Raw genomic sequence first — 25,766 nt, 5'->3', positions numbered from 1 at the left:
TATAAGACATTATCTCACTGAACTGAAATGCCCTTTCTTCCCTTTGGGTATCTAGCAATATATCCTTGAGAGAGATATGATAGGCTGGTTTGCTGTTACTGTGCATGAACTCTACTCTGACTGGACAGAGTTCCCACCATTCATAAGAAAGTTTTGGTTATGATGGCTAGGGTGATGTTGGTCTGTATATGGTTATTAGTTTATGCATTGATTCTAATCCAATAAACTGGCCAAGGTAGCAGGATTGATTTCACTCAAAGCAGAGGACTTGACCACAGTAGCTTTTGGCAAGAGATCCAGTTCCATAGACATTTTGAGCCAAATGGACTTCTTCAGCCCATGTGAAATATAGGGGCCTCTCTCTTCTCTTTATTGTCTTTATTGTCTCTGATCTTTATGTAATAATTTTCATATTTTTTTTGTAGAAGGAAGGGAAATACATGCTTATCATAAAACATTCCAACATTACAGAAATATATTATGGAAAATGAGACTTTCTAGTAATTTCATCCCTTGAGATAATAATTACTTTTTAAAAGATTTTAAAAATTTATTTGACAGAGAGAGAGTTTGAGAGAGAGAAAGAGAGAGTGCATATAAGCTGGGGGAGCAGGAAAGGGAGAAGCAGGTTCCCTGATCAGCAGGGATGCGGGGCTCATTCCCAGGACCCTGGAATCATGACCTGAGGTGAAGGCAGATGGTTAACCAACTGAGCCACCCATATGCTTCCTCTTTTTTTCTTAAATTTTTAAAAATTTATTTATTTATGATAGTCACACACACACACACAGAGAGAGAGAGAGAGAGAGAGAGAGAGAGAGGCAGAGACACAGGCAGAGGGAGAAGCAGGCTCCATGCACCGGGACCCTGACGTGGGATTCGATCCCGGGTCTCCAGGATCGCGCCCTGGGCCAAAGGCAGGCGCTAAACCGCTGCGCCACCCAGGGATCCCAGCTTCCTCTTAAGATAACTATTAATTAATGTTCGATATATATTCTGTTATATTTTTCTAGGCATAAATTTGTTGCCTCTCATCAGGCAGAGAAAAAGCCAGATTTTACAAGTGTTCTAGGATGGAGGGGTAAGAGAGATAACTCAGCATTCAGTCTTTATGTTCATTCAGGCCAGTTATTTTTAATACAACTTTGGTCCTCAACTGGAAAACTCATGCTTCTTCTTTTCAAAGAATAATCCTTCTGGGGCGCCTGGGTGGCTCAATGGTTGAGCATGTGCCTTTGGCTCAGGTCATGATCCTGGGGTCCTGGGATCAAGTTCTGCATCAGCTCCCCACAGGGAGCCTGCTTCTCCCTCTGCCTATGCCTCTCTCTCTGTTTCTCATGAATGAATAAATAAAATCTTAAAAGAATAACCCTTCCTTCTCCCCCACCAAGGTTAGGAAGGTGACCCTAGAATGCTGAGTGGAGAAAATAATCTAAAGACCTGACTACTTAGGGCAGCCCTGGTGGCACAGTGGTTTAGCGCAGCCTGTGGCCCAGGGCATGATCCTGGAATGAGTCCCGCCTGGGGCTCTCTGCATGAGGCCTGCTTCTCCCTCTGCCTGTGTCTCTGCCTCTCATTCTCTCTTTGTGTCTCTATGAATAAATAAATAAAATCTAAAAAAAAAGGGAGCTGACTACTTAAATTCATTTTTTAAACTAACTCTCCTTATTTTAGCTCCCTCCCTACCCCTACTTCCATAAGTTCGTGATTCTGTCATTCCTGAGTCTTTTGGGGATTTTATTGCATTATTCGTGTTGTTTTTTGGCCGTTCCATTTTCTGGATTTAAAATTATTTTTTTTTGAAGATTTTATTCATTTGAGAGAGAGTGAGAATGAGAGGAAGAGCACAGAGGGGGAAGCATACTCTCGGCCGAGCAGAGAGCCTGATTGCGGGGCTCAATCCCAAGACCCTGAGATCAGGACCTGAACCAAAGGCAGATGCTTACCCAACTGAGCCACCCAGGTGCCCTCCTTTTCTGGATTATAATTTGATTTTTAAGGTCCCCTGAATCCTTTCCCTCTAATCCTTCTGATTTTCAGTTTCTAGAATTTTACTATACTCATCTTTGTCTCTTCTCTATCCTCATGGGTTTGTTCCTCTAAAAAATAACCCTTTTCTATTGTCTTACTGCCATTTCAGGAGGAGGTAGTAAAGATAATGTGTATGTTCAATCTGCCATCTTTACTTGAATGTATGAAATGGTGTGTTTGGTCTGAAATCTCTGATGATGAAAAACCATATATTAGTTATTTAAGGCTGCTATAACAAAGTACCACAAACATAAAATAAACTTATTTCCTCACAGGTATGGAGGCCAGAAGTGCAAAATCAAGGTCTAAATAGGGTTGATTTCTTCTGGAGACTCTGAGGGAGGAATCTATTCCATGCCTCTCTCTTTGCCTTTGGTAGTTGCTAGCAAGTCCTTGGTGTTTGCTTGTAGGCATATCACTACAGTCTCTGCCTCTGCCTTCATGAAATACTCTCCACTGTGTTTATATGTTTCTGTCTTCACACAGCCTTCTTAGTTAAAAGGACAACAATTGGATTTAGGTCCACTCTAACCAGTATGACCTCATCGTAACTTGTTTACATTTGTGAAGACCCTATTTCCAAATAAAGTCATATTCACAAGTAGCAGGGCTTAGTTCTTCAAAATCTCTTTTAGAAGCACAAAATTCAACTCAAAACACACCCACAAATATTATTATTTGAATGATCCATTAAGAGAAACTGAGAAGTCACTATATAGTTTTTCCATCAATAATTGTTGAAGTCTTTAATATATTATTTATTGCAGTGTTTTTCAAAGTGTGCTACGGTCAGTTTATGAGTTATGAGGAAGGAATTATGTAGTCATCTAAATTTGGGAAATTCTGGTTAAAATCAAATGAGGGCTGCCTGGTGGCTCAGTCAGTTGAGCATTAGACTCTTGATTTCAGCTCAGGTGGTGATCTCAGGTTGTGTGAGATTGAGCCCTGTGTTGGGCTCTGCACTGGGTGTGGAACCTGCTTAAGATTCTCTCTCTGCTGCTGCCAACTCCCCCACTTCTCTGTCTCAAAAAATAATCAGATGAGTTTCATTATATGTTCTCAGAACCTTAGCTATGCCAGTGTAGACTGTGAATCTTCAAAAACGGACTATAGTATACAGCATTTCCCAGACATATTAGATCTTGTAGCTCTTTTTAAAAATATATCATCTTCTCTTCAGAAAGAATTTTGGGGAATGCTGTTGCTTTAAAAATATGTGCTTTACAAATAAGCCTCTACTGTTATCTTTGCATTTGAAGGATAGCACTTTAGTACAGAAACATTAGAAAGAGAGTTGAGAATTAGGGACTAAAAGGGGTGTGGAGCAGGCAGGATAATTGTTCTCTGAGTATATTCACCAAAAGTGACCCACTTTCAACAATTGTTGATATGGTCCTTGTTAAAATTTAAAAAGGATGTTTGAAGAAACAGTGTGACATACGCAATTGAGAAACATCATAAACACACTGTGAGATGTATAGGTTGTATTTTTTTTTTCTTATTATTGTTCATCTCCTCACTAATCACTAGTGTGGGCCTGCCACTCCACCTGCCATCTCTGTCCACTAGTGTCCCAGTGACCCACTCTCCTTAAGTTAGAACTAGTGTATGCCTGTGAGGAATGTTAAGAAAAAAGAGATGATTGTCTTTTTTAGATTTTTTTAGATTTATTATTTTATTTTTAGATTTATTTTTTTTATTTATTTTTTTAGATTTATTTATTTATTTGAGAGAAAGCAACAGAGAGCACAGGGGCAGAGGAAGAAACAGGTTCCCTGCAAAGTAGGGAGCCCCATGGGGGGCTCAATCCTAGGACCCCAGGACCATGACTGGAGCTGAAGGCAGATACTTAACTGGCTGAGCCACCCAATTGCCCCGAGATGATTGTCTTTTATTGAATGTTCTGTGCTACTTGGGCTCAGGCCTTTTGAAATACCATTTGTCTAGAATCATTCAAAATCTGGAAACCTAAAGCACTGCTCTAATAGCATTTTAGTAGAACTTTTTGTGATGATAGAAATGTTCTATATCTGTGCTGTTCGGTACAGTAACCATTAGCCAGCCACACTTGGCTAATGACCACTTGAAATATGGCTAGTGTGACTGAGGAATCTTATTTTTAATTTAAGTTAGCTAAGTTTAAATTTAAATAGCCACATATATCTAATAGTTATTGTATTTGGAGAGCACACGTTTAGATAATGGTGTTGCCTCTTACTGTAGTTCAGTTATTCTCAACCTTTTCTCCCTGCCTGAAGAATACACATTTCTGGAGGGATATACACATTTTCATTGGTTCCTGTGGCAGTTATTCTTAGATTCTTAACTGTGGGTTAACCCTGTGGGGGAGAGATGTTCAATTTAGAAAGTCTCCAGGTGGTTCTGATCTTTTTTTCCCTCTTAGGTCCCTACTTCCTTCCTCACACTCTTACGCTGGAGAATCATTGCTCTAGGGCCACCTGGCTGGCTCAGTCAGTTGAGCATGTGACTCTTGATCTCAGGATTGTGAGTTTGAACCCCACATTGGTGGTAGAGTTTACTTAAAAAAAAAAACAATTAAGGGGCACCTGGGCGGCTCAGTGGTTGAGCATCTGCCTTTGGCTTAGGTCGTGATCCCAGGGTCCTGGGATCAAGTCCCACATGGGGCTCTCTGGGGGGAGCCTACTTCTCCCTCTGCCTGTGTCTCTGCCTCTCTCTCTCTCTCTCTCTCTCTCTCTCGCTGCCTCTCATGAACAAATGAATAGAAAAATCTTAAAAAAAAAAAAAAGACTTGCTTTAAGTGTTCTGATGTTCAGACTTCTAACTCTAGGTATGGAGAATTCTTACCTGATAGTCTAATATTTTCTGCTAGAGAGTAAATTGTTTAAAAGGGCCAAAATTTTTAATTGAATCTTATACTGGAATATGGGTTACTGACAAGTTTTCTGATTACAGACTACAGTTTGCAGTCTTCCTATAATCCCTTTCTCTCGGGAGTAGTACTACCTAAAGAAGCAGTCGTGGTATTGGATATAGGTGAAAAGACTTGCCATTTAGTTCTCATCTCTAAGAAGTTATTCTGCTCCCTGAGAGTCATTGTAGCCTCATAATGCTTCTTTGGTGCCTCCATTTTCAGTAAACTCATTACAGAGTGGTTACCTTTTAATGTTCTGTATCTATAAACAGTGTTTTTAGGCTCCCATTGGGTTCTTTAGATAAAATCTGTTTGTGATATTTCTTTGTATTCTCTTTCTTACAGTTGCTTCTGCGGGAAGCATTTATGATGGTTTGGTTCTCAGGAAGTTCCTAAAAGGTAAATAAAGAATTACTTTCACGAGATTAAATCTTTTCCTGGCAGTGAATTTGGTATTTTCTGAAACAGACAAACTGAAAGATAGCATTGCCAGATATAGCAAATAAAAATACAGGATGCCCACTTAAATTTTAATTTCAGATAAATGATGAGTAATTTTGTATCGTAAGTATGTTCCATACAATATTTTATCCGGCAATCCTACTGAAAGATGATCTATAAAATACAGATCTATAAAACATAGCCTCTTTGAATACTCTGTATACAACCTCAGGCAAAATTATCACGTATATAAAATGAAATTTTTGGTAAAGTATTTGTTTCTATCTATCTCAAAGAAATAATGTGTGAAGGAGGCTTTTATAAATTGTTTTGTTGAGTGTTAATACTGTACAACATATGCCAAAGTTGGTATGGTTTAGGTGACCTTGGTTTTAGTTCTTTCCTTTGATTTGAGAATAATCCTAAAGGACATACACATATTTAAGGAGATCAAATGATCTGAGAACTTGTGCTTTTAAACTTATCTTCTATAGTTGTGTGGTTTGTAGAGTATCCAATGGGCCTGTCTTTTCCTAATGCATAATTTACAAATTTCACTAAATAATTTTTAAAAGAAACCTCCAGTTAAATTTGGAACATAGATTGTGGGTTTTTTTTTTTTTTTAGATTGTGATGTTTTATCTTTATGTTTGTCATTACTTTAAAAAATGTGCTATGTGTAAAATATGGAAACAATAAAAAACTACATCAGAGCAGTGTAATGTTATAAGTGTTTATGAAATATATTACCATTGGACTATTTATTTTACCATTGGACTTTTAAAAAGATGGTAGTGTTTCTTGTTGCTTTCTAAAATGCAGTCAATTAAAAATTTTACTTAGATCCACATTCCCAGTAACTCAATTACTACATAAAAGTACCTTCCTCTATCTTGGTGATATCAAAGAAGAAGAAGAAACTATATTTACAATTCACAAGATGTCTAAAGACATAAACATATAGGAAATAATTTTCCCTTTTGGAACTTCTTTTTTGAAGTAATTTTAATTTTTTAATTATTATTTGTTAAAGTTTTTATTTATGTTCCAGTTAACATACAGTGTAATATTAGTTTCAGGTGTACAATTTAGTGATTCAGCACTTACATATAACTCTCAGTGCTCATCACACTAAGTGCACTTAAGCCTCATCACCTTTTTTACTTATTCTCCCTCCCACCTCTCCTCTAGTAACCATCAGTTTGTTCTCTTCTTGTTCTCTTTATTCTGTTTCTTGGTTTGCTTCTCTCTCTCTTTTCCCCTGTGTTCATTTGTTTTATTTCTTAAATTCCACATATGAGTGAAATCATAGGTATTTGTTCTTCTCTGACTTACTTTGCTTAGCATAATACACTCTAGCTCCATCCACATCATTGCAAATGGCAAGATTTCATTCTTTTTTATGACTAATATTCCATTGTGTATACAAGTGTATATATTATACTATGTAATATTATATATCATGTGTATAGTATAGATATATATTTCACATCTTTTTTTTTAAAGATTTTTTTAAAGATTTTATTTATCTACTCATGAGACACAGAGAGAGAGAGGCAGAGACACAGGCAGAGCGAGAAGCAGGCTCCACACAAGGAGCCCAATGGGGGACTCGATCCCAGAACCCCAGGATCACACCCTGGGCCAAAGGCAGGTGCTAAACTGCTGAGCCACCCAGGTGCCCTATATTTCACATCTTTATACATTCATCAGTTAGTGGACATCTGGGCTGTTTCCATAATTTGGCTGATGTAGACAATGCTGCTGTAAACATTTGGGTGCGTATATTCCTTTGAATTAGTATTTTTGTATCTTTTGGGTAAATACCCAGTCACTTTTGCAGTGACTGGATCATAGGGTAGCTCTGTTTTTAACTTTTTGAAGAACCTCCATACCGTTTTCCAGAATGGCTGTACCAGTATGCTGAAGTAATTTTTAGTTTAAGCATGGGGATTTAAAAGTGTTTGCTTGCCAAACTAAGGTTATCAGGTATATTTTCCTTAGCCTTTGGAATTGTCTTGGCCCTCTGAATCTACTTTCCAGTAGTCTGTATCCTAGATTCTTTTTTTTTTTTTTTTAAGATTTTATTTATTCATTTGACAGAGAGCGAGCGAGCACAAGCAGAAGGATTGGCAGGCAGAGGAAGAGGGAGAAGCAGGCTCCCCGCTGAGCAGGGATTTTTTTCCCCCCTGACACACACACACATGTGGGGCTGGCTCCCAGGACTCTGGGACCACCTGAGCCAAAGGCAGATATTTAACCAACTGAACCATTGACATGTCTCCCAACTCTTTAGATTCTTCTTGGTGTGTACACATTGAAAGCAGTAATTGTGGAGGAAAACTAATAGCTCCATAATAGATATTCTGTGGGAGCTTGGGTAGAATGTTCACCCTGTGGTAATCATTGTAATGTTGCTTTATTGAGCATTAACTATACATTGAGCCTTGTGCTTGACATGGAGGGGTTACAGAGGTGATCAAGACAGATTTGGTTTCTCCCCTTATGCCCATACTTAAGATAACTTTTTTTTTTAACTTTTTTTTTTTTTTTTAAGATTTTACTGATTTATTCATGAAAGACAGAGAGAGAGGCAGAGACACAGACAGAGGGAGAAGCAGGCTCCTTGCATGAAGCCTGATGCAGGACTCAATCCCCACACCAGGATCATGCCCTGAGCCAAAGGACGCTCAACTGAGCCACCCAGGGGTCCCCATACTTAAGATATCTTAATTATTTAATTCTGCTACCTGCCACAGCCTGTTTAAAAGATAGGGAGAATCAGCTTATTGTCCTGGAGAGTTTGTTCTGTTTCTAAGACTTTTGGGTAACATGAATCCAGCTTTAAGAATATGAGTTGACTGCCTCAAATCCATCTAATCTATTTTTTAAAAGATTTTATTTATTTATTTGAGACAGAGCACAAGAGAGCACAAACCTGGGGGAGGGGTAGTCAGAGGAAGAGGGAGAAGGAAACTCCCCACCAAGCAGGGAGCTCAACATGGGGCTCCATCCCAGGACCCTGGGATCATGACCCGAGCCAAAGGCAGTCGCCTAACTGAGCCACTCAGGTACTCCCATCTAATCTATTTATCAATCTTTAGTCCTCTGCTTTTTTGAATTCTGTCCTTTGGATGATGTGAAGAATGGAAAGATCATTCCTCACGCCACTTCTCTAGTTAATATGTGTGAAAGTGGTTTGAAAGGAGTGAAAATCCATATAAATAACAGGGAGTATATTATTATTAGCACTAGGGAGGAGATAGGAATATTTCTTTTTTTTAAATTTTTTTTTATTTATTTATGATAGTCACACACAGAGAGAGAGAGAGAGAGAGAGAGAGAGAGAGGCAGAGACATAGGCAGAAGGAGAAGCAGGCTCCATGCACCGGGAGCCCTACGTGGGATTCGATCCTGGGTCTCCAGGATCGCGCCCTGGGCCAAAGGCAGGCGCCAAACCGCTGCGCCACCCAGGGATCCCGATAGGAATATTTCTTGCAACATAACTTACACTTACCATGCCTGTACAATTAGTGATCAGATTGTAGAAAACACTATTTCTTCAATTTTTAAAAAGGATTTTATTTATTCATTCATGAGAGACACAGAGAGAAAGAGAGGCAGAGACACAGGAGAGGGAGAAGCAGGCTCCATGCAGGGAGCCCAAAGTGGGACTAGATCTTGTCTCCAGGATCACACCTTGGGCTGAAGGCAGCGCTAAATGGCTGAGCCACCCAGGCTGCCCTATTTCTTCAATTAATATTTGTGAAAGTGCTTTGACAAAAGTGAAAAACTATGCAAGTACAAGGAAGTGGTTTTATTACCACTGTTAATACCTGGAGAGAATGTATTGAGTTGAATTTAGGTTATGGAATAACCCCCTGTTTATTATGCTAATACAAACTTTAGACAATTTGTGTCCTGGTAAGTTAGTTTTAACTTTAATTATTTTAAAAGCTTGCAGCAATTTTAAGCCATTTATTTAATCTGTTTTAATATCCTTGTGATAAAGTACAGGTGGTTAACTTTTTGTACAAAGAGGAATTACTGCATATCAAGTACACAATAAAAATTGAGTCATTTGGGCAGCCCTGGTGGCTTAGTGGTTTAGCGCCACCTTTGGCCCAGGGTGTGATTCTGGAGACCCGGGATTGAGTCCCACATTGGGCTTCCTGCTTGGAGCCTGCTTCTCCCTCTGCCTGTGTCTCTGCCTCTCTCTCTCTGTCTCTCATGAATGAAAAAATAAAATATTAAAAAAAAATTGAGTCATTTGCTCATGGTCAGTCATATTCAGTAGCCAACTTCAGCCTGTCTTCTCTCCAGGCATTTGTTTGTTTGTTTATTTATTTATTTATTTATATTTTATTTATTTATTCATGAGAGACAGAGAAAGAGGCAGAGACATAGGAGGAGGGAGAAGCAGGCTCCTCGGAGCCTGATGCAGGACTCAGTCCCTGCCCTGGAGGATCACGCCCTGAGCTGAAGGCCGCTCAGCTGCTGAGCCACCGAGGCATCCCTCTCCAGGCTTATAGTACTAACCTTCAGTCAATAATATTACTTATTTTTACTAATAAGTAACAAAAATAACTCAGTGAAATTCACAAAGGAAATTGTCCAAGTTTAAGATTTAAATCCCTTAGCAACCTGGTTTATGCACCATTAATTATGCCTTTATTACTATGGTTATTTATTTAGCATTCCTATAACATTATTAACAAACTGCTTTAAATTGGTCTGTTTGCAAATCTTTACACTGATTAATTAGCTTCATTAGGAAGTCTCTGGTGGCTGACTCATTAACCATTGGATTTCCAGGTGTTAAAAAATACTTATTTTTACAAAATTAATAGTATGCCTCTGAATTTACTTTAACTATGTTCTGTTTATTGCTTGGTTTATGTCTCTCCCTGCCTAAAATAAGATCTGACCCCTCTTTGGGGGGACTATGCTGTTGTATAGCCATCCAGCTTCAGTTTTCTTTACTCTTCAGTCTCTTCTATCAGGATCTTATCAAGGTACATTTTCTCTGGATCTGGAATACTTCAGATCAATTTGTATACAAACAGGCTCTTATTTCTGGGTGTTTTATTTATGTTGGATTAATAAATAGTGACCAAGATTTTACTCCTTCTCTAATGGTTTATGTTCTCTTTTTGCTCACTTTTTTCTCTGGTTCCTAACTATTCATACTTTTGTCCTTTGTCCAGAAAACCTTTAATTGAACATCTGCTTTGAAACAGGAAGTCATAGGGAGAGATAGCTCTGAAAATAAAATATAATGTGATAAATGCTGTATGAAGATATGCATATTCAGGGTGCTTCTTTGGTAGCCCAGAGGATATTCCTTAAAGTTCAGTCACCAGTATGCCTTTCATCCCTTCATTATTCTGTATTATAATACTATATTTACTTCAGATAGCTTTTCTACTTTTAAAGTTTTAGTATTTTGTGCTGATGAGACTTAAGTTTTTTCTTCTCTATCACTAACATGTTTCCAGGTTTGACTGTCAATTAGACTATTCCATTTGAAGGTTCCTTTGAAATCTATGTGCTGGGGACGCCTGGGTGGCTTGGTGGTTGGGCTTCTGCCTTCGGCTCAAGGCATGATCCTGGAGGTCCTGCATCAGGCTCCCTGCATGGAGCCTGCTTCTCCCTCTGCCTGTGTCTCTGCCTCTCTCTCTCTCTGCCTCTCTCTCTCTCTCTCTCTCTGTATCTCTCATGAATAAATAAATAAAATCTTAAAAAAAGAAATCTATGTGTAACATATCTAAAATGGGTTTCATTTTCTTGCAGCTAACTTGCTCTGTAATTTCTCCAATTCTTTTTTTTCTTTTTTTTTTATGATAGTCACAGAGAGAGAGAGAGGCAGAGACATAGGCAGAGGGAGAAGCAGGCTCCATGCACCGGGAGCCCGACGTGGGATTTGATCCCGGGTCTCCAGGATCGCGCCCTGGGCCAAAGGCAGGCGCTAAACCGCTGCGCCACCCAGGGATTCCTCTCCAATTCTTTCAATGATACTAATGTTCATAATTTTCAAGGCTTATACATTTTGAGGTTTTTTTTTAGGATCCTCTTTTTTCTTTTTTCCATTATCTAATCTAATTTAATTTTTGTTAATTCTTCTTTTGGTGTTTATAATTATTATTTGTTCAGCTATATATTAATTTAAACATATATTTAAGTTCCTGCTTTGATGACTCTCTTTATTGCTTATTAGGATAAGACCCCCTCCCCGCCCCGCAGCCCGGGTGGCTCAGCGGTTTAGCGCCACCTTCAGCCCAGGGCCTGATCCTGGAGACCTGGGATTGAGTCCCACATCGGGCTCCCTGCGTGGAGCCTGCTTCTCCCTCTGCGTGTGTCTCTGCCTCTCTCTCTCTGTGTCTCTCATGAATAAATAAATAAAATCTTTTTTTTAAAAAAAGGTTAAGACATCTCAGACCAGATATGAGGTCTTCTGTCAATTAGAATAACTTCTGTACTTTGAAGGATGATGCCCATTAAGATAGATAAATTCTTACATGTTTAAAAATTCTCATTAGTTCCTATTAATATATGTACTATTATTCTTCATGATATGTTTATCCATTTATTAAAAATTATTTTTATATGCATATATATAAGCATATATATCTATTTATCCATTTATAATAGAACTACTTCTATTATAAATACCTGTTTGGTGAAGTGTGATGGTTTTAGTTTGTCCATCTTGCCTGGATCTAGATGCTAGTTCTTACCATCCTTACTCTAGTGAGAAAAAGAGGAAAAAAAAAAGGGTAGAGTGGTAAGATGGGGGAATATGAAAAAGGCCGTATTTATAGGTCCCTATTTTGCTGTTTCTTTCTTGTTTCTTCCGTTCATATTATTTTGATTTCTTTTTCTTTTTATCTTTTAATCTCTTTTTATCTCTTCCTTATTCCCATGTTTATTGACATAATTTAACACTTTTGTAAGATATAGTTTGGCCAATCATGTTCAGATGTATTTCCCAGGTCAGAAAATTTACAGCCTTTTCTTTTTCCTCTTCAAAAGACTAGATAAGAATAACAGCCTTTGAAAGTAGGGAAGACAGCTGTGCTATTGATGTATGGTTATATGATTATGACAGTCTAGTTTTTGCCTCTTCTCTGTACTCCACCCTTTTGCCATTAGGGAGACTTTACAAAAAAGTTTAGTTTAATTTTGTCCTTTTTGTTAATTTGTGAAAGGAAGTGAGGAGTCATGGTTTTTGTATGTTAGATTGATAGGTCCAGTCTTGCTCATCACTGAGTGAGAAATTTGCAATGGTGAACTCTTGGATGTCTGACTAAATACATACTTTTAAATCTGAGATTCTCGTATTCAAAGATTAAATATCTATTATAATTTTATATTTCACAAGATCAGCAACTCTAAGGCTCAGTACTCACCCAACACTTTCTCCCCAGGAGCTCGTTTTTGTAAACATGATTTCATTCATTCTCCAGAGGTAGGTCAAATTTACATGTTATCACAATTTCTTTTTCCAAGATGAGGAAACTGAGCTTTACCTCAGCCTGATATATTAAATTTAGTGGTAAGGGAAGAGTTTGTGGACTCATAGGTCATTGGTTACCCTGTGAGTCCACATTAAATCCAAACTTTTGATATGTTTTAAATAGTCTCTTGCTATGAAATTTGCATAACATGTGGCAAGACTTCAAAAAGAAAAGATTGATTAAACATCAAGAGAAGTTAAAATAAATGAATTTATTGGGATGCCTCACTAGCTCAATCTGTGGAACATGTGACTCTTGATCTTGAGGATGTGAGTATGAGCCCCACACTGGGTGTAGAGATTACTTAAAAAACTAAAATAAAATTAAAAAAAAAAGAATGAAATTTGTCTTCTTTTGCTTCCTTAATATTTCTTTACTTTTTTCCCTGTTAAATATCTAATCATACTTCACTATTGAGAATATGTTTAAGATTTGATGTGAGAGGGGACCCCTGAGTGGCTTAGTGGTTGAGAGTCTTCCTTTGGCTCAAGGCCTGATCCTGGAGTCTAGGGATTGAGTCCACATTGGGCTGCCCACGGGGAGCCTGCTTCTCCCTCTGCCTATGTCTCTCTCTCTCTCTCTCTCTCTCTCTCTGTCTCTCCTGAATAAATGAATAACATCTTAAAAAGATTTGATGTGAAGGGAAAGGGAATGGAAAGGACATGAATCTTGACATGTTTCTTTTCCTTCTGAGCTTGAGTAGATGGAAGAGGAAGAAAAGGACAGCTTTTTTTTTTTTTTTTTTTTAGATTTATTTATTTATTCATGAAACACACAGAGAGAGAGGCAGAGACACAGAGGGAGAAGCAGGCTCCCTGTCCCGACATGGGACTTGATCCCAGGACTCCGGGATCATGCCCTGAGCTGAGGGCAGACGCTCAACCGCTGAGTCACCCAGGCATCCCATGGACAGCTCTTAGTATCAGATATCCTGGGAGTTGGCTCCTACTTCAGGCGAGTGGCTTTTTTTCGGTAGAGGAAGCTAGCCTGCATTGTATCTGCTTTGGCTTAAAATCCTCGAACTGTTGTTACCCCTCATTGGGTAATCAACTAGATGCTTAATTGGTCCAGCTCTGGCCTCTTGGGTTACCATATCCATTTCATCTCCATAGCAGACAATGTTAGCTGCTTATAGCAGTGAATTTGGCTGGTATGGGAATAAGGACATTATTTCCTGAGTAGACTTTATGGTTACCCATTTAGCACATTTTAAAGAGTCATATGACACTATAGATAAAAGTTAACTCAAAATGGATCAAAGAGGGCAGCCCGGGTGATTCAGTGGTTTGGTGCCGTCTTTGGCCCAGGGCCTGATCCTGGAGACCCGGGATCGAGTCCCATGTCTGGCTCCTTGCGTGGAGCCTGCTTCTCCCTCTGCCTGTGTCTCTGCCTCTCTCTCTCTCTCTGTGTCTCTCATGAATAAATAAATAAAATCTTTTAAAAAATGGAACAAAGACCTATATCTAAGAGCTAAAACTATAAAATTCTTACAAGAAAATGTAGATGTAAATCTTCATAGATAAGACATTTAAAGCATGAGCAGCCAAAGGAAAAATAAATTGGACTTCATCAATATTAAAAACCTTTGTATTTCACAGAACATTATCAAAGTGAAGAGACAATTTTGTGACGTGATGGACGTGTTAGCTCAGGCAAAGGTGGTAATCATTTTGGAACATATAAGTATCAGATTTATAGGTTGTACACTATAACTTTACACAATGCTATATATCAATTATACCTCAATAAAACTGGGGAAAAAAGAAAAAAGCTTAGAAAAAAACCTATAAAATTGGAGAAAATATTTGCAAATCATGTATCTGATAGGAGTCTAACATCCAGAGTACAAAAACAACTTTTATAACTCAACATTAAAAAGACAACTAATTTTAAAATAGGCAAAGGATCTGAATAGACATTTGTTACGAATTGAATGTATGTGTCCTCCCCAAATTCCTGTGTTGAAGCCCTAATCCCCAATGCAGGGGTATTTGGAGATGAAGCCTTTGGGAAGTAATTAGGGTTAGACTAGGTCATGAAGGTGGGGCCTTTATGATGGGATTAGTGGTTTTATAAAAAGATGAAGAAAGAAATATCTCTCCAAGTGTACCCTTCCAGGAAAAGCCATGTGAGGACACAATGAGAAGGCAGCTTTTGCAAGCCATGAAGAGAGCTCTTACCAGGAACTGAATTGCTGGCACCCTGATATCGAACCTTTCGGCCTTCAAAATTGTATGAAGTAAATTTCCATTGCTTAGGCCACCCAGTTTGTGGTATTTTGTTATGGCAGCCTGAGTAGACTAGGACAACATTTATCCATGTAAATGGCCAATATTCAACATCATGGTTTTTAGGGAAATGCAAATCAAAACCATAATGAGGTACTACTTGATACCCACTAGTAGGACTGTAATAAAAAAAATATTGGCAGGGATATAGAGAATCGAGTTCCTCATACTTTGATGGTGGTGTAAAATGGTACAGCTACTTTGGAAGTTCCTTGAAAAGTTAGAATTATCTTCACTCAGAAATGTCTACACAAAATCTAATGCACTAATATTTATGGCAGCATCATTCCTAATAGCCCCAAATTGAAAACAACACAAGTGTCCATCAATTAACGGGCAAGATGTGCTCTCTCCATACAATGGAATATTATTCAGTCAAAAAGAATGATGAGGTCTTGATATATATTACAACATGATTGAAAATTGGATACATGCTAAGTGAAAGAAGCTGTATACAGAAGGCTGTACATTCTATGATTCCATTTATATGAAATGTCTGCAATAGGCAACTCCATAGAGGCACATCCAAAGGAGATTAGTGGGAGGAAGGAGGAATGGGGAGTTACTATTAATGGATATGAGTTTTCTTCTTGGAGTAATAAAAATGTTTTGGAATTAGTGATGATGGTTGTATAATGTTGTGAATATACGGAAAGGCACTTAAAGTAGTGAAATTTATGGTGTGAATTATATTTCAGGTTTAAAATAAATCTGCCCAATGTTAGCAGCACTATCCCACAGTAGTCAAAATATGGAAAGAGCCCAAATGTCCATTGGCTGATGAATGACAAAGGTGTATACACATACATGCCACACACATACACACACACACACAAGAATATTAGCCACCAAAAAGAATGAAATCTTGCTATTTGCAACAAGATGGATGGAACTAGAGTGTATTATGCTAAGTGAAATAAGTTAGAGAAAGACAAACTTTGATTTTACTAATGGAAATTAAGAAACAAAACATGAACATAGGGAAAGGGAAGAAAAATATAAGGTAAAAATAGATGGAGGCAAACCATAAGAGACTCTTAACTATAGGGAACAAAGGGTTGCTGGAAGGTAGGTGGATAGGTGGATGGGAGTAAATGAGTGATGGGAACTGAGGAGGGCACTTGTTGGAATGAGCACTGGGTATTATATGCAAGTGATGAATCACTAAATTCTGCCCCTGAAACTAATACTACACTATATGTTAACTAGCTTGAATTTATTTATTTTTAATTTTAAAAAATATTTTATTTATTCATGAGAGACACACACGGAGAGAGGTAGAGACATAGGCAGAGGGAGAAGCAGGCTCCATGCAGGGAGCCCGATGTGGGACTCCAGCCCCAGGACTCCAGGTTCACGCCCTGAGCCGATGGCAGATGTTTAACCACTGAGCGACTCAGGCATCCCAACTAGCTTGAATTTAAATAAAATCTTGAAAAAAAAAGAAAGAAAGGAAAGAAAGAAAGAAAGAAAGAAAGAAAGAAAGAAAGAAAGAAAGAAAGAAAGAAAAAGTTGTTACATGGAATTGAAGTTTTTTGAACTCTCATCTTCCCCTTTCCTTCTCTCTTCTTTATATTGCCACCCCTTCTGGCCTCCCTGCCCACAGTTAATTAACCATTTGGCACAGTATAATCCCCTGCTGCCTTGACTTTCTATCTTTCCTTTCTTGTAGTCTTCAAGCTTAGATAATCCCCACTATTTGCTTTATCTGTTCTTATTTCCAAGCAGCCAAATGTTGCTAGTACAAATCGTAACAGTGGGAACTTGGTACACTATAAATTTAAGCAGAATTTCTAAATTTATGAGGGTTGTCCAAAAAGTATTCTTTTATTTATTCTTTTTTTAATGTTTTATTTATTTATTTGAGAGAGAGAGAGAGAGAGAGAGAGAGAGGCAGAGACACAGGCAGAGGGAGAAGCAGGCTCCATGCAGGGACCCCAACGTGGGACTCGATCCCAGGTCTCCAGGATCACACCCCAGGCTGCAGGTGGTACCAAACCACTGCGCCACCAGGGCTGTCCATTTTATTTATTCTTTAATATTTATTATCCTTTTATATAATTCCATTATTATATGCTCCAACCTACCTGTACGCATTTAAACAAATTTCTTTACCTTCTGTTTTACTTGAAAAGATTGAGGTTGTCCAAGTGGTATTTCTTTAAATTCTCTTTGTAACTTAAATTTGAAATACTAAGTTGTAATGAAAAGATCTGTCTGTCATTAGCTCCATGGCCTTAGATGAATCAGTCTTATAGCAACTACTTCACCATCTCTAGTATATCTTTTCAGAAGTTTGACTATATGTGGGGGATCCCTGGGTGGCTCAGCGGTTTAGCGCCTGCCTTTGGTACAGGGCATGATATTGGAGTCCCGGGATTGAGTCCCACATTGGACTCCCTGCATGGAGCCTGCTTCTCCCTCTCCCTCTGCCTATGTCTCTGCCTCTCTCTGTCTCTGTGTCTCTCATGAATAAATAAATAAAATCTTAAAAAAAAGTTTGACTATATGTGGAACTTAATTTGTAATTGTCTTATTATAAAATGCTCTTCTATTACAGGGAAGTACTTTTGATTGAGTAGGTACAAGATGTTTTTTTTTTTTTAAACCTTTTTTTAATTTTTTTTTAAATTTTTATTTATTTATGATAGTCCCACAGAGAGAGAGAGAGGCAGAGACACAGGCAGAGGGAGAAGCAGGCTCCATGCACCAGGAGCCCAATGTGGGACTCGATTCTGGGTCTCCAGGATCGCGCCCTGGGCCAAAGGCGGGCGCTAAACCGCTGCGCCACCCAGGGTTCCCAGTACAAGATGTTTATAAAAAAAAATTCCCTACAAAAAAGTCACAAACTTATCTAAATGTCTATACTGAATGTTTACAGTCAGCATTAAGATGTAGAATAAATATTGGGACGCCAATATTTATTGGCGGTTCAGTTGGTTAAGCACCTGCCTTCAGCTCAGGTCATGATTAAGCCCTAGGTCTGGCTCACTGCTCAGTGGGGAGTCTGCTTTTCCCTCTCCCCTTCCCCTGCTTGTGTTTTTTCTCTCTCTCATAAATAAATCTTCAAAAAAAAAAAAAAGATGTGGAATAAATGTTAAAGAATATGGGTTGTAGTCCTGACTCTGACATTAACTACTTGGTGTGATTTTGGTTATCTTGATCTTTTTTGTACTTGGGGTTCTTGGAATTTAAAATGTAGGGATTTGCTGTATAAAAAACTTTCAAAATCCAGTTTTAAAATTCTGCTTTATATCTCTGTACCTTAGTTTTCTGATATATAAAATGAAAAATGTGGTGTCTGTCACAGGTAGCTTTAATTTTATAATAAGAAAGCAATTTGAAAAAGTATAAAGTACCATGTAAATGAGCATGAGTAATATTCTGTATTTCCAGAAGTATTTCTCATTTCATAAAAAGGATAAATGTGCTATTTCTCTGGACTCTATTATCTTCCTGTTGAACCTAGGTCACATCAGTTTTTGCTATATAAATCTTTGCCTCTGTTATACTGGCTTCTTTGTCCTATGTGCAAATGTTACCAGATCTTTTCCAGTCTTAACAAAAGAAGGAATGAAGATAATTAATTCTCAATCCTACTGTTTTTCTCCTTTCTTACATAAATTTCTTAAGGGAACAATCTCTACTCACTGCTCTTACCTATTCTTGTTCACTCAATTCCCTAGTCCCTTATAAATTGACTCTTCACTCTAAGCATTCCATGAATTAAAGTTATATGTTTGTTGTAGAACTGTAGTAAAATATAAAGAAAAAGCAAAAATTATAAGTCTACCATTCAGAGAGAATTTTTTTAACACTTTGATGGTTTTTTCTTCCAATCTTTTTTTTTTTTTTTTTTTTTTTTTTTTTTTTTTTTTTTTTTTGGAAGAGGTAGAGAGGGAGAGAGAATCTTAATTAAGCAGGCTCCATGCCCAGTGTGGAGCCTTATGCAAGGCTTGATCTCATGACCTGAGCTGAAATCAAGAGTCAGATGCTCAACCGACCTAGACACCCAGGCACTCCTCTAATCTTTTTTATAGTAGTAATTACACACAAGCCCAGACAGTTTATCAAACATATCTAATATGTTTTTTAAACAACGTTATGATCTATATGTAGAGCTTTATAATATACGTTTTTTCTATTCTTAACATTATATTGTGAACATTTTCAATTACTTTAAAAAATTGCTCAACATAATATCTTATTCTGAATTTTTGTATTTTTCATCACGTTTTGTATACAGTAGGTAATCAAAAGTTATTTGTCACATAAATTGGTTAAAAAGCAGAGAAATTTAGATGAAGAGCATACATATGACTGTACAATTTAGCCATTCTGGTTAGCCATTTACCAGCTTTGTGATTATAGACAAGTTATATAACATTGTGTCTCAGTTTTATCATTTGTAAAGTGAGAATAATAACACTTAGGGTTGTTCGGAAGATTAAAATTGAAAAAAATATTTAAAATAATTTCAAAGCACCAAGAATGTAGAAGGTGCTCAAGGCTTCTGGTTATGCATTACACCACTCCATCTTTCTTCTCTATATTGCCAGCCAAGATCAATTCCCTAATCTTCAGATCTTTTCTCTATACAGCAATCCGAGTAATCATTAAGAAATATAAATGTATTATGTTATTCTCCTACTTAATACCCATTATGCATTCCATTGCAACTTAGAAAAATCTGTATCTTCTCATCATAAACTGAAAGATTGAATGATCAGACTCATTTCTGCCTCTCCAAACCTTATCTCAGACAGTTCTTTTCTCCGTTCACTTGTTCTTCAACCACATTGGCCACATTTCTGTTCCTTAATATACACTAAACTCTTTCTCATCTCTGAGTCTTTGTACTTGTTCCTTTACCTGTAATGTTCTTTCCCTAGTTTTTCATGTGGCTGGTTGGTTCACTTCATTTCTATTTCTCAGCTCAAATGTCACCTCCTCAGAAGCCTTCCTTGACTACCCTATTTAAAGTTTATTTCTTTCACTGCACCTATTACCTTCTGTAGGAATCTTGTAGGGTTTGTTGTTTTGGTATTTGTTTACTTATTGTCTTTTTCAATTGGAATGTGAACTCCATGAGGTGAGGGGTATAGTTTGCCTCAGTCATCCGTATGGGGGCACCTGGGTGTCTCAGTGGTTAAGCACTTTGGGCTTTGGCTCTGGGTGTGATCCTGGAGTCCTGGGATGGAGTCCCACATTGGGCTCTCTGCATGGAGCCTGCTTCTCCCTCTGCTTGTGCCTCTGCCGTTCTCTCTCTCTCTCTCTGCCTCTCATTAATAAATAAATAAAAGTTAAAAAAAAGAATTTAGTGTTTCATCACTTACATATAACCCAGTGCTCATCAGAACAAATGCCTTCCCTAATACCCATCATCCGTCTAGCTTATCCTCCACCGACCTCCCTCTATCAACCCTCAGTTTGTTCTTTATAGTTAAGTTTATCTGTATTTTAGAATCTACTTGTCAATATCTACAAAAGCCTGCTGGGATTTTGACTGAGATTGTATTGCACTGATAGCTCAGTTTGGGGGAGAATTAAATATCTAACTTAGCAATATTCAGTGTTCTGATACATGAACATGGTATATCTATCCATTTCTTAGGTCTTTAATTTCTCTAAGTGTTTTATAGTTTTCAGTGTATGGGTATTGTATCTTTTTGGTCAGGTTTAACACTAAGTGTTTAATATTTTGTTGGTATTATAAATGATATTTTTGAAAATTTTAATTTCCAGTTGTACTACATTGGTAATATTTGAAATACAGTAGATTAAAAATTGTCTCAGCCTTGCTAAACTGTTCTGGTAGCTTTTTTGTAGCTTCCATAGGATTTTCTACATGAGAATCATAGCATCTGCAACTAAAGAGAATTTTATTTCTTCCTTTCCAGTCTGGATACCTTTTATTTATTTTTTTCTTGCCTTAGTGAACTGGCTAGATCATCTAGGGACAATGTTGAATATATGTGATGAGTTCAGACACCCTCATCTTGCTCCTGACCTTAGAGGGAAATCAGTTTTTCACCATTAAGTATGCAGATTATCTATTTTTCTTTGAGCAAATGTGGGTAGTTTGTGTCTTTCAGGGAATTTGTCCATTTCGTCTAAGTGTTTAATTTATTGGCATAAAACTGTTCATAATACACCCTTATTATTTTTCTAAACTTTGTAGAATCTCTGGCAATATCCCCTCTCTCACTCCTGGTATTGGTAATTTATAGCTGGCTGTTCATTCTCTCCTTCCCTCCCTCTCTCCCTTACCTTAATCTGTCTGGCAAGAGTCAAGTTCTTTTTGTTATATTCTGTTTAATTGATTTTCACTCTGATCTTTTATTCTTTCCTTTCTTCTGTTTGCTTTGGATCTCATTTGCTCTTCTGTTGCTAGTTTTTTGAAAGTGGAAGCTGCAATTATTGATTTGACACCATTCTTTTCTATGCTGAATCATGACATTATTTAATAGTTCTAAAATTTCAAAATTGTGTTTAATTATTACATTATTACAATTAGTCTGGAGCTTATTTTGATTTATGATACAAGTTAGGAATATAATTAAATCTTTTGTTTCCCCCAATAATTTGTATTCCTATTCTATCACTTACTACAAGTAAGTACATATATATACCCTGTTTCTGGATGCCCTGGCCTTTGTGTCTGTCCCTGGGCCAGTATCATAGAGTCTTATTTCTTAATGCTTTAGAGTAAATCTTTCTATGTAATAAGGCAAATCCTTCCCCCTTATTGTTATTTTTTAGAATTATCTTTGGTTTTTAAAACTGTTACTCTTGCCTATGGATTTTATAATTTAAGTTTTATGAAAACTCTTGTGATCTTAATTATTATTTTACTGTGTTTATAGATTAATTTGGTAGGCAGTATTTTTATAGTATTAAGTGTTTCTATAAGTTGATATAGATTGTCATTTATTTAGATCTTCTCTCTAAAAATGTTACTTAATTTTTTTAAGTTTTGTATTTTCTTAAATAACCTCTACACCCCAACATGGGGCTCAAACTCATAACCCTGAAATCAAGAGTCATATGCTCCTCTGACTGAGCCAGCCAGGTGTCCCAAAAATGTTACTTAATTTTAATTGTCACAACCAGGAGGTAGGCACTATCATTTCCAATGTAAGGATTCTGTAGGAAAATAAGGAGCTTCCCCAAGAGTGCATGGCTAGTAAAGCCAAAGTTGGCCTGATTCCAGAGACCATTTTGCTAGATTTTATCATTTATTCAAAATATTTTCTCCCCAGGGGAGAATTACACTTCTTGTCCCATTAATAAGTTGGGTGGTAGAACTTGCATAGGCGAATGAAATGAGTAGAGATGATATGTGCCATCTCCTCAGGAGAAGCTTTAAGGGTCAATATGTTTTGGTCTTAGCCCCTTTTTTTCCTGCTTTTCATCAGCTTCTAAGGTATCTGAGATGGAAGATACTCATTTAGCCTAGATCCTGTTCTGCAGTGGTTCTTTTTTGCACTTACCTGGAGTCCTGCAACCCTTAGCTGGTTTCTTAATTCTTACAGAGGCAATTTGGTATTGTTAAGGCAGTATCTCCAGGGGGAAGCAAGAGCCTGGGACTTCCTCTTCTGCCATTTTGCCAATGACACTCCTAATTAGATCCTATTTTATAATAACATGGCAATTCTTCTCATAACAGTCTTAGGCATATTTTGTTATATTTATCCCTGGTGTCTTGATTTTTGCTGCCAGTTGTGAGTGGTATTCATTGTTTCAACACTGCTGAATTGAACTGTTAATAGTTATGGTAGTTATCTGTAGATTCTCTTGGATTCTTTATATGGGTAATCATAGCATCTCTAAATTATGACAATTTTGTCTTTTCCTTTCTTCTATGGCTTACTTCTTTTCCTTGTCATATTGCATTGGATAGAACAGTACTAGTACTGGTTAGAAGAGTAAAGGTGCTATTAGGTATCTGCGACTTGGCCTTTCTTTAATGAGATTACTGAAAATTACCCCATTGAGTACATTTACTGTAGTTTTTGGCAGTTGTTCCTTGTCAGGTTGAGGGATTTCTCATCTTAATTTGCCAGTAGTGTTTGTTATGAATGAGTGTTGTATTTTCTAAAGTGCTTTTTCTATATTTCGGGGGATTATGATATGGTTTTAAAAATCTATTAATATGATGACTTATAGTGGTAGACCTTCTGATGAAACATCCTTGCAGTTCCATCACAATTTGATCACAAAGTTTTTATATACCCTGGATTTATTTTTTTAAAGATTTTATTCATTTGTTCATGAGAGGCAGAGAGAGGCAGAGACATAGATAGACATAGGGAGAAGCAAACTCCCTGCAGTGAGCCCGATGCCGGACTCAATCCAACTTGTTTTCTATGATGATGTTTGGTTTAAATTTTCTGTTTCTCCCAGAGTCAACTTTGTAGGTATATAGATTTATTTATTTTTTATTTATATATTTTTTAGAGCAAGAGAGGGGCAAGGAAGGAGGAGGGAGAGAATCTTAGGCAGACTCCACACCCAGTGCAGAGACTCATGTGGGGTTGGATCTCACAACCTTGAGATCATGACCTGAGCCAAAATCAAGAGTCAGAACCTTAACCGTCTGAGACATCCAGGTACATTGCGATTCATATATATCTTTAAAAGAATACACAGATACACACAAATTATTTCTTACTCCCTTTCAGTCATTCATCCAGTACATATTTATTGAGCAACTGCTATGTGTTAGGCATTTCATCTTAGTTTTCAAATTATGTGAAGTTATTAATAGTACTTTTTATGATTTAAAAACATTTGTATTCTTATCTCTTTGGGGTTTCTTATGTTGTTGGTTTTTTGCCTTTTTCTTAATGGTGGTGATTATAACACTAATAGCAAACATTTCATTTTAAACGTGAAGAGGTTAAGTAACTTGTTTAAAGTCACAGAGCTAGTAAGTGATTGAGTGGGATACTTGAACCTAGACAGACTGGCTCCAGAGGTTGTCTTAACCACCATGACATAGTGTTTTGGTTTACTCTACAGTATACTGTTTTGCCGGAGGTTTGCTTACTATGTTAGCTTTTCAGATAACTCTCATTTATCCTGAATGAATGAACAGATAATTTCTCTCTTCTTTTGACAACTTCTTACTTAACTCTTAAACCACAAGTTGAGGAAATCTATAACCTGTATCACATTTGGTGGTTGAGTCATTCTGGTTGTGTGAAGAGGCAGGTGTAGGTTTGGAAAAAATTATCAAGTTTTTTCTCCCTCTATTCTCAGTTTATATCCTTTTGGTTTGGGAACCAGTAGTAGTATGAGACTCGGGTGCTTATTCCATTGTTAGAGACTTGAGTGATTACATCTTTTCTGACTGGTTTACTTGGCTGGATGAGTCCACTGAATATGCAGCAATGGCTACTAGTCTCTGCTTTTTTTTTTTTTTTTTTTGAGGGAGTGAATGAAGGTTTGACACATTTCTGAAAGGTTGCTGATCCTCCATTAAAATGTTCTGCTTTCTATTTCTTTCTCTAAAGCATGTCTGGGGTTGTTTTATAATGTGGAAATAATTAGCCAATTTAACTAATGACATCAAGCCACAGAGCCAGCCAAAGAACTTTTCATCTTTTGGCTTAATTAGCTTCATTCTTTAAAATGCTTGATACTGCTGCTTTATTTACTGGTACATTATTTGCAAGCATTATGAGAAAGCTATGTTAAAGGGCAGGAGTCAGGCCAAGTAAGATGGAATAGTTACTGGTTTGCTGAGTCTCTTGGAAAAATAAAACAACATGCAGCCAGATCTCAACTTTTGCTACCATCAAATAAATTTTTTTTATTTATTTATTTATTTATTTATTTATTTATTTATTTATTTAATATTTTTTTCAAATTATTTTTAAAAGGAACTTTCTGTTAAAGAGAAGCAATATTACCCATTTTAGAATATTGGAAAAAAGAGAAAAGGAAAACACTTCTTGCACAATAAATGTTGGCATTTTATTATATTCTCCACAAATTCCTCTCCCACATATTTTTAATATAGTTATAATCACAATATATACACAGTTTTGTGCTACTACTTTTTTTTAACTTAACATGTAAGCATTTTTTCATGTTATGACATAGTCTTTTAAGACCTTATTTTTTTTTAAGATTTTTATTTATTTATCCATGAGAGACCGAGAGAGAGAGAGAGAGAGAGAGAGAGGCAGAGACACAGGCAGAGACAGAAGCAGGCTCCATCCAGGGAGCCCAACATGGGACTTGATCCCGGAACTCCAGGATCATGCCCTGGGCTGAAGGCAGGCGCTAAACTGCTGAGCCACCCAGGGATCCCCATAGGTCCTTATTTTTAATGGATAAATTGTCCATCATAAGATATCGTAAGTTAACCATTTAAATATTTTTAGGCATTTAAGTTTTTTCCTCCATTTTTATGAATAGCAGTGTATTGCAGTGGTTAGGAAGCCATAGGTGTGTCCTTGAACAAGTTATTTGATATTTTGAAAGAACCTACCTCATAAAGTTGTTTTGAGGATTAAATGAGGTAATACACATGATGCATGTAGCATGGTGGTTATTCTGAGTACATAGTCCTTAGTAAGTCCTAAT

The 25,766-nt window shown here is 37.2% G+C and overlaps 1 protein-coding gene across 1 annotated transcript in view; it reads left to right on the top strand.

The window, feature by feature from the left end:
* C18H11orf80 (chromosome 18 C11orf80 homolog) overlaps positions 1 to 25,766 on the top strand; it is a 105,023-nt gene that overhangs the window by 6,918 nt on the left and 72,339 nt on the right. The window contains exon 3 of the mRNA XM_038563790.1: positions 5,270 to 5,323. Within this exon, the coding sequence (XP_038419718.1) occupies positions 5,270 to 5,323 (54 nt within the window). The remainder of the gene's footprint in view (positions 1 to 5,269; positions 5,324 to 25,766) is intronic.

Source organism: Canis lupus, chromosome 18, assembly GCF_011100685.1.
Source record: "Canis lupus familiaris isolate Mischka breed German Shepherd chromosome 18, alternate assembly UU_Cfam_GSD_1.0, whole genome shotgun sequence".
Taxonomy (NCBI): Eukaryota; Metazoa; Chordata; class Mammalia; order Carnivora; family Canidae; genus Canis; species Canis lupus.
The sequence above is the reverse complement of the archived record's forward strand: the minus strand, read 5'-3'. Positions and strand labels throughout refer to the sequence as shown.